Source organism: Haliotis cracherodii, unplaced genomic scaffold, assembly GCF_022045235.1.
Source record: "Haliotis cracherodii isolate W230 unplaced genomic scaffold, xgHalCrac1.p SCAF_1, whole genome shotgun sequence".
Lineage (NCBI taxonomy): Eukaryota > Metazoa > Mollusca > Gastropoda > Lepetellida > Haliotidae > Haliotis > Haliotis cracherodii.
The window spans coordinates 24,889,684-24,900,593 of record NW_027266264.1 but is presented as its reverse complement, the minus strand read 5'-3'; the positions used below and the strand labels follow the sequence as shown (position 1 = coordinate 24,900,593).

The 10,910-nt window shown below is 42.4% G+C and overlaps 1 protein-coding gene across 1 annotated transcript in view; it reads left to right on the top strand.

Annotated features, from left to right (window-relative positions):
* Window positions 1–417: 417 nt before the first annotated feature.
* Window positions 418–10,910, top strand: part of LOC139462302 (uncharacterized) — a 34,277-nt gene continuing 23,784 nt past the window's right edge. The window contains exon 1 of the mRNA XM_071243932.1: window positions 418–955. Coding sequence (XP_071100033.1) covers window positions 656–955 — 300 coding nt within the window. The 5' untranslated portion in view covers window positions 418–655. The remainder of the gene's footprint in view (window positions 956–10,910) is intronic.

Below are 10,910 nucleotides of genomic sequence, written 5' to 3'. Positions count from 1 at the left end.
AAACAATGTTTTCATTATGTATATTATTGATTACAGGTATCCTATAAACATTAGCGACAATAATATCGCTGCGATGTAGAGTAAACATGTGATGTCTAAACAGTGGTTACCGAAATCTACTGGTACCACGATCAACCTAAGTACATCTGCATGATGCTCTTCGTGAGCACGATCTATAGGATAAGGTAATAATGCTTGTCTGTCAGCACAATAGTGGCATCTGCTTGTGTAAGTGGTCAGCGTTTCGTCCTTACGTATGTCCTGACCGGGAACCCCGTTAATCATCACGCTCCCCAGCTTGTGATGGATGGTCCGTGCGTTTACCCATTACGGGAGGAAGCGACAGACTGTAGCGGCGGACCATTAGACAGCCAGAGCAGAAGCGACGAACATTGATCTGCAGTAGTCATTCACATGAGTAGCCTATAGCACATGCTTGAAAGAACGACTCGCAGGGTCGACCTGTGCTGGATTCGCCAAATGGAGCACGACAAAGGGTGTGTCTCGGCGTAACGATTTATGACTTAGATCCTTAAAGTAGGATGGTGTAGATTCGATTTCGCCTCGCCTATCTCAAGCTCTTTGATGAGCTTAATTATGGCAGGTATCTCGAAGCAAACCTAAAAGGGATGACAACAGCCTATTCCAACCTACCATGGCGGAAGCACCCCAGGCCGATGGGGAACAAGGGGGACGTCCTAAAGAACGACCAGCTACCGCCACAGAAAGCGAGGTTAATCCCGAAACCACGACATTAAACGGGACACCTCTCAAGAGTATACTCAAAGTTAAAAGTGAACCAGTTTTACATAATGGGGGTAACGACAATGGACGTCTTTCGGAAACTGGCACATCAGTAGAAATAACAGCGTCAACTACATTGGAGACGGTGACAGAGACGTCACTAAAAGAGAGACCAAAAGCTATTGCCAAGAAGAAAGTACGCGGCGTCAAGGTATGTAGCACTTTGTGTAATGGATTGAATGGCTCCTTTATTTCAGGTGTATTGTTCATTAATCCCGGCGTACTGTCCATTCGTCAAGTGTGGACTGATGATTCCTTGTACTAATACCAGTAAGGCTTGGTCATGTTAAAGGTTGGAAGTGCATGTAACGTTTGGTATTGTTTGTGTACAGGGTAATTTCCTTCCCAGAACAGGTAGTATGATTGTATTATTAGTGTAATGGGTTATTTCATTCAAAGAACACTTATTATTATTGTTCTGTTAGTGTATCTGGTTATTTCATCCATAGAACACGTATAATACTTGTATTGTTGGTGTACGTGGTTATTTCATTCATAGAACACGTATTGTACTTTTGGTGTTGGTGTATCTGGTTATTTCATTCTTAGAACACGTATTGTACTTGTATTGTTGGTGTATCTGGTTATTTCATCCATAGAACACGTATTATACTTGTATTGTTGGTGTATCGGGTTATTTCATCCATAGAACACGTATAATACTTGTATTGTTGGTGTATCGGGTTATTCCATCCATAGAACACGTATTATACTTGTATTGTTGGCGTACGTGGTTATTTCATTCCTAGAACAGGTATTGTACTTGTAGTGTTGGTGTATCGGGGTATTTCATTCATAGAACAGGTATTGTACTTGTATTGTTGATGTTGGGGGGATTTCATTCATAGAACACGTATCATATTTGTATTTTTGGTGTATCGGGTTATTTTATTCATAGAACACGTATAATACTTGTATTGTTGGTGTATCGGGTTATTTCATCCATAGAACACGTATCGTACTTGCATTGTTGGTGTATCTGGTTATTTCATTCATAGAACACGTATAATACTTGTATTGTTGGTGTATGGGGTTATTTCATTCATAGAACACGTATTGTACTTGTATTGTTGGTGTACGTGGTTATTTCATTCATAGAACACGTTTTATAGTTGTATTGTTGGTGTTGGGGGGATTTCATTCATAGAACACGTATTATACTTGTATTGTTGGTGTATCGGGTTATTTCATTCATAGAACACGTATTATACATGTATTGTTGGTATATCGGGTTATTTCATTCATAGGACACGTATTATCCTTGTATTGTTGGTGTACCGGGATATTTCTTTTCACAACATGTTTTAATGTAACACAAGTGTAATTAATTTGTTGGCGTGCCACAGAACATAGGACCGGGCGAGTGACGTCGCTTTGAATAGCATTCACGTTATATCACGGCGTAACAGGTTAATGTACGAGAAAAACTGTAGCTAATTCCCACGATCATGATATAGATCATAGTCGGAAACGGAATTCGAACCAAAGACTAAGGGACGCTACTCTGCACAGCAAATGCTGTGCTTTTGATGACTGGAACACCTGTGCTTCTGATCTACCGAGTTGTTTCACACACACACACACACACACACACACACACACACACACACACACACACACACACACACACACACACACACACACACACACACACACACTACGTTGTACACTAGAGCGCACCCATCTTACCCGTATGTCGACTTTACATTTCAAATATGACACATTCTCCCATTTTTGGAAAATTAAACTTTAAGTTATGCATTTGATTTCTGCTGGTTTCCATATTGACATTATAGTAACGGCCATAATGACGCACGAGCTGATTTATTGATAACGGTGATATGCTGGCAATCTATAATGCCGAACTGCGATAATGACAGGAGTTTGAGTATAATTGACAGGCGGGACGACGTATTTCTTTGAATCCATGCATTAGCGAAAGCCTTTGAAAATGGTTTTCTACTCAACAGTGATTTCTAGTGATATTTTATTGTGGTTAATTTACATAGCGACGAGGTATTGCATTATGCGTGTATGCATTTATGCAAGAAATCAGCATACGCTATGACTATAGTTATCATACCGTAATAATGCTAGCTATAATCAGAGGCACTTAACTCTATTTCCAGCTTGTATTGAAGCTTCCACTTTCAGAAGCAGGTGTTCCTGTAGCCCAGGGGAAAGCATACCCATGTCAAATATCTGAAATATTCAAAAATACGTTGGGGTTATTGAACAAATTGATTTCATATGTTGCAAATAATTGATAATGACAGACCGCATTGATGATTAATATGTGAACATTAATATTTTTACAACCGGTTGAATGAACATGGGTAAATTGAGTTTACGACTTATGTGCGATCGGTCCAGTGGGTGATGTCGAGTTTCAACCCTTGTTAATCTTCCCGGTCAGTGTTATTGCGTTTCGCCTACGCGGAAATGAAAGTCCTTTGTGCTCGGCACACATTATTACTGGCAATATCCGTGTAGAAGAAACTAGAGAGGTTGTTAAAAGCATTACCACTTTTGCTGCTTTGTAGTCTCACTTACTTCCGCACTTTTCATGACCTTTCAGATCAGACATCACAGATCACGTGATCCTTCATGTCAGATCAAATGAGGGGATATATATTTATTTATTCGTTCATTCATTTATTTATTGGGCCATTTGTTTTCGCGCGTTGTGTTTTATTCTCAAACATGCAAATCACCAGTGTATTATATTTCTATGTTTTTTTAATCCTGATTCCCTGGACCCATTCCCCAACAGCTTCGTTGTCTGTATTGTTCGAATGACAGACCCAACCCTTAACACAGCCGTCCACGCAAATGAGTCCCATGTGCTGTGTGAGAAAACGCTATGGATGGAAATGTGACGTCACTCATATGGAAAAATGGTAGCGAATGGATCCATGGATATATATGTATCCTAACAATGTGGAGATAATAATCCCATGATAATCGAGGATGATACACACAACGTAAATCTGGTACACCCAGAGATAGTGTAGCTGTGTTTATGTTAGTTCATGTGTGAATTCGACGGACACTCATTCAGTTATATTCGGAATCAAGGATTTCAAATCTCCGATCAGCGAATTCATTCTACGGATAGTTCGCTCGTCGCGCCGAGGACCCGGGTTCGATTCCCGACATGGGTACAATGTGTGAAGCCCATTTCTGGTGTCCCCGCGGTTATATTGCTGGAATATTGCTAAAAGCGGCGTTAAACCAAACTCACTCACTACGGATAGACGAACCCACCACCCCTGGTTTCAGTATGGGATTGATTTTAACCCCATCAATCTGCTTCAGGGAGCAATACCAGGTTTATGTGAATGAAAGCGAAAGATAAGTGACACATATAACTTCACATGTCCATCAGTGTTAGCGATTGAGATGGATCTTATGCCGCGTTAAGCATTATTGCAGCAATATCAGAGCGGGGAAACTAGAAATGGCCTTGACACATTGTACCCATGTGGGAACTCGGACTCATGTTGAGAATCGAACCCGGGTCTTCGGCGTGACGAGCGAGAACTTTAGCCTCTAGGCGCCGGCATAACCACAAGACATTTCTGCTATAAACAGGATCCGTTGTTTGAATTCGTCAAAATTGTAAGCATGTTTTTATGAATCACTAACAAATAGTGATGATACAAGGTGTCCGCGAAAGGTGAGAATATCCAACTCAATCTTTGGCAACTGTCACAAATACATGCATAGCAAGACAGTAACTGTTGTTCACCTTAAAAAGCGCGGTCACATATGGCGCAAACAAGGCATTTAACAAACGTGCGCCTCAATACAAGCTGTGAAAGACACAACAGCAGGTCACCGTGACCCAGAAATACTAAGCGAATGATGGGTGGTTCTTTCATGCAATATTTAAAGACGTACTTTTATTAGACATTCGCAATTAACATCTACACGTTATTGGGTGAATTCGGTTTAACCCCACATTAAACAGTATTTCGGTTACCAGTATTTAACCACAAGAAACCTACATGGGAGCAAAAAACCAATGCCACGGGTCGAAGGCGTTCCCAAGGGCGGTGGGGTAGCCTAGAGGTTAAGGTGCTCGCTCGTCACGCAAAATGACCGGGTTCGATTCCCGGTATCCGTACAATGCGTTAAACCAATTTCTGGAATATTGCCAAAAAACGCCGTAAAACCATACTCACTCACTGGTTGGAGTTTAGTCCTTTGTTGAAACCACGAGCTGGAATAAGGTGCTTATCTTGTCGGATCTCGTCCAAGGGTCATAACCTTCGAATGAGTTATTTGAATTGTGCTAGTACCCGACTGCTTGGCAACAACTGCACAGTGAATGACAGCAGTGGTTTTGGTTTCTGATTGGATTTGCGTGTAGGTGTAAATAAATGTACACGAGTTGTGTTTTTTTAGGGCAGTAAGCGCGTATATTTTTCGATAAACTGAGCTCAGTAACACTTTTATCCCTTATAAGTGTCTTATCGTTAGTATATCGTCCCATTTTGAATAGGATAACATCAAAACGTTATGACTGACTTTTAAATTGATTAGCTCCGGACGCGGCGCCTTTTAGTTATTAATGGAAGCAAGTCAAATCACATATGATATCGGTTGTAAGTTTTTTAACCATTATGATGATATCACGCTCTTGATCTTGTAGTTGATTCTGAGCCAAGGAATACTGAGCTATTCTGAACGTGCATTTTACCAACATGGTTGTAGTCAAAGAAATCACTCGAATATGATAAAAGATTAAAATCTCGTGGATTCCTTTCAGATGCTTTCAGGAGTTTCATAAGACAATTATAAAACCTCCGGCACCCGAAAAATGTGTGAAGCCCATTTCTGGTGGATCCCGCCGTGCTGGAATAATGCTCACTCACGAACTCACTAACTCTCGAACGCTTTAACCACGAGGCTACCCGATCACCCCCAATCAAATAGAAAGCCGGGAGCGACTTTGAAAATACACAGGGAGGTTTTACGAGGGGAGTTACCTACTTATAGCATGCCATACATACAAAGAACCATAGCACCTTAAATAAACAACATTGTGTTTGATCACCGTATTTTAAAATATATTCGAGAACTCAAGTGCTCAAGTGTGAGAACGCTGTGACTCGGCCCTGCGTGGTGCACGTGACATATCTTCCTTGTGCCTTTGGCACGTGCACCTCGCTCTTTGGCGACTCGGGTTATGGAATGCGTGTCCCGGGGCAAGTTGGTTGGTTTGTTGTTTAACGCCGCACTCAGCAATATTCCAGCTATATGATGGCGGTATGTAAATAATCCAGTCTGGACCAGACAATCCAGTGATTGATATCATGAGCATCGATCCTCGCAATGTGGGATCGATGACATGCTTCAACCAAGTCAGCGAGCCTGACCACCCGATCCCGTTAGTCGCCTTTTCCGACAAGCATAGTCGCCTTTACGGCAAGCATGTGTTGCTGAAGCCCTTTTCTACGCCGGATCTTCACGGGTCCTGGGGCGAGTATTAAGGCAAATCATACAGGACCAACTCGAACCTATTTATCAATTACCTAAACATTACTTGCCCATGTTGATGGGCCTGTTATGAGCAAACAGCTCTGATTAAGATATGAGTAATTTCTTTTCTGTCTGTTCGTTTCTTGGAATAAACAAAACTATCAAATCACACGTACGTGCAATGCAGAGAAAAACATAAAACGTACTGCATAAAACACGTATTTCACCGTTCATAAACTGATAAACAATTTCTAAGTAATTATTTCGTTAATTTTGAAATGTATTGGCCCTCTGTCTTACTGTGCGAGAAATCTCCCACAGGTCCCATCATCCTCCCGAAGTGGAGGTCTCTATCTGGAATTGTAGGGGGTGGTCGGGTAGCCTAGTGGTTAAAGCGTTCGCTCGTCACGCAGAAGACCCAGGTTCGATTTCCCGACATGGGTACAATGTGTGAAGCCCATTTGTGGTGTCCCTCGCCTTGATATTGCTAGAATATTGCGGCGTAAAACCATACTCACTCACTCACTCACTGGAATTGTAGAACATGACCACCATCACCAGGGAACACTATGTCGAGATGTGGCAGGAAATCATGTGATAGGGGGAAATGGCCAGTGTATGTTGCAACGTTATTATATCACACCATCAGCGAGTGGCATTAAAGATTTTTTGGGGTAATTCCAAACCATTTTTGTCATAAAAATGGAGAATAATTGTTGCCTCCTCCACTCCATCCCTCATTCACTCGATGCCTAAGGTCACGTCCTCGAAATTACTGACAAATGTTCGTTCACGATTCAACATCATGATATAAAGTTGGGTACATGTGTACTTACACGACTAATACAATGTCAACAGGCGCTGATATTCTCAACGGAACGGCGACAAGATGCATTATCGCTTAATGCCGGAAATGTGTGCATTTCAAAATGATATTTGCCACCCGACGCATAATCGTGTCTTTTGTTGGAAAAGCATTAGAAACAGCTAATGCATACCGGAAAGTAAATCGGCAACCACTCAACACATCAAATACTCTGGACATATAATCATACCTCTATTAAGGCACTAAGGGATTAATTACTACATGTAATAAAAAAGATTATAGACTGTCCTTGTGTCCTTGACACACCCACACCCACGGGGAATGATGATGTAGTCATACATGAGAGTCTCCGATGCCGCTCACGCACTCTTCTTCCTGTAGTGAATAAGTGAGTATAATTTTACGCCGCATTGAGCAGTAAGGGCGGAGGACACCCAAAATGGGCTTAACAAATTGTACCCATGTGGAGAATCGAACCCCTGTTCTACGGCGTGACGAGGGAAGGCTTTAACCACCAGCTTACCCAACCGCCTCTCTCGCCAAAGGACCAGGTGTGTGTGTGTGTATGTTGGGGGGGGGGAGGGGGGGATGTGATTGCTAGGCATTCACTATATTAGGGGAACACACTGACACGCGCAGGAAGTTACGTACTTGTTGTTATCGATTAGTTAAACCACAGCGTCAAAAATAATTCATATACATATGTTGATATGGTGAAAAATATTAAACAATATGATATCATAGCTTCATGTCTTTCTGTTGCAAATTGGTGAGTGGGTCCCTTCCGATTTCAATGACGAGGGGGGCGGTGGGGTAGTCTAGTGGTTAAAGCGTTCGCTCGTCACACCGAAAACCCGGGTTCGATTCCCAACATGGGTACAATGTTTGAAGCCCATTTGTGGTGTCCCACGCTGTGATATTGCTGGAATATTGCTAAAAGCGGCGTTAAACCATACTCACTCACTAAATGACGAGGGGTGGCTGAAAAATTCTGAGTTCCCTCCGAGATTCAGCTAAAGGGTGGGATCCAGCTGGAGTGCCTGGATCCCACAAGTGAAGCAAGCGTCTTCGTGTTGGTTTTATAAATCTTCCCCAGCAGAAATGACATCATCATCATTTCCACATTACCTGCGAGACCGTCTTTTCTTCATGTATGGAAAGAGGGGAAAACCTGACGGTGCCAAATCTAGTGAATTCAAAGCCACAGTCCTCCACAGCGGAAATGACATCATCATTATCTTGACAGTTCCTGCTTCAAGTTGAGGAAGAGATGGAATTCTGACGGTGCCAAATCTGTTGAATACGAAATATGTTCACTGAATTTAAAGCCACAATCTTGCATTGCATCCATGGCGACAACAGACTCCTTCCCACTCCACTGTCCCGGATGGAACAAAACACCGTTATTGAGGTTACCACGGCGTCTAGCCTTGTTAGGTTCACGTATTTGTCTTAGGTGGCAGTCGAAGGTCTTCCTAATGTTCAATCGTCTTCCAACCTCGCCGTTCCTTTCTTGAACTCCGCTGTCCACGTCTTCACATGGTCAAAGGAAGGCGCATCATCCCCAATGGTTGACAGCATTTCGGCAAAGATGGATGATAGCGTTAGCCCTTTCAGTTGGCGATACATGATGACATTTTCGTCAGCAGAGAATACCTTGTCAAGTTGCTGCCTGAAGACATATGCTGCCTGATTGTGTATGTGGTTTTAATGTAGCCTGGAAGCATAGAAGGTATTGTACCTAATGCGTGTAAATTGCTAAGGGTGTGCTATACATACTTTGTAGATTGACTCAGAACGTCTCAACGTATCACATGTGACCTTAATGTGGGAGGGAAGCCAAACTTGACGCAGTTGTTAGGCCTTTGCCACTTTAATGAAACCTACATATACACCGCACACCATCACTCCCTACATATACACCACAGACCATCACTACCTACATATACACCACAAACCATCGCTACCTACATATACACCACAAACCACCACTACTTACATATACACCACAAACCATCACTACCTACATATACACCGCACACCATCACTACCTACATATACACCACAGACCACCACTACCTACATATACACCGCACACCATCACTACCTACATATACACCACAAACCATCACTACCTACATATACACCACAAACCATCACTACCTACATATACACCACAGACCACCACTACCTACATATACACCACAAACCATCACTACCTACATATACACCACAAACCATCACTACCTACATATACACCACAGACCATCACTACCTACATATACACCACAGACCATCACTACCTACATATACACCGCACACCATCACTACCTACATATACACCACAAACCATCACTACCTACATATACACCACAGACCATCACTACCTACATATAAACCAAAGACCATCACTACCTACATATAAACCACAGACCATCACTACCTACATATACACCAAAGACCATCAACACCTACATATACACCTTAGATCATCACCATCTACATATTACTCACAGACCATCACTATCTACATATACACCACAGACCATCACTACCTACATATATACCACAGACCATAACCATATATGTGTACACCACAGATCGTCGACTACATATACACCACAGACCATCATCACCTACATATACACCACAGACCATCACTATCTACATATACACAGCAGACCATCACTATCTACATGTACACAACAGACCATCACTACCTAAATATACACAACAGTCCATCACTGCCTACACATACACCACAGACCATCACTACCTACATATACACAACAGACCTACACTACCTACATATACACCACAGACCATCACCATATACGTGTACATCACAGATCACCGACTACCTATACACCACAGACTATCATCATCCACATATACACCACAGACCATCATCACCTATATATACACCGCAGACCATCACTACCTACACATACACCATAGACCATCACTACCTACATATACACCACAGACCATCACCATATACGTGTACACCACAGACCATCACCAGCTACATATACACCACAGATCATCCCTACCTACATATACACCACAGACCATCACTACCTACATATACACCACAGATCATCACCAGCTACATATACACCACAGACTATCACCACCTACATATACACCACAGACCATCACTACCTACATAGACACCACAGACCATCACCACCTACATATACACCACAGACCATCACCACCTACATAGACACCACAGACCATCACCACCTACATATACACCACAGACCACCACCTACATATACACCACAGACTATCACCACCTACATATACACCACAGACCATCACTACCTACATATACACCACAGACTATCACCACCTACATATACACCACAGACCATCACCACCTACATATACACCACAGACTATCACTACCTACATATACACCACAGACCATCACCACCTACATATACACCACAGACTATCACCACCTACATATACACCACAGACCATCACCTACATATACACCACAGACCATCACCACCTACATATACACCACAGACCATCACCACCTGCATATACACCACAGACCCTCACTACCTTCATATACACCACAGACCATCACCGTCTACGTGTACGCCACCGACCACCACCTTCATATACACCACAGACCATCACCTACTTATACAGCACAGACCACGACCTACATATACACCACAGACCATCACTACCTACGTGTACAATCCATATGCATCTACATACATGTTCACCATGGACGATATACAATAGTTATTGAATATGTGTTTTTGTTGCC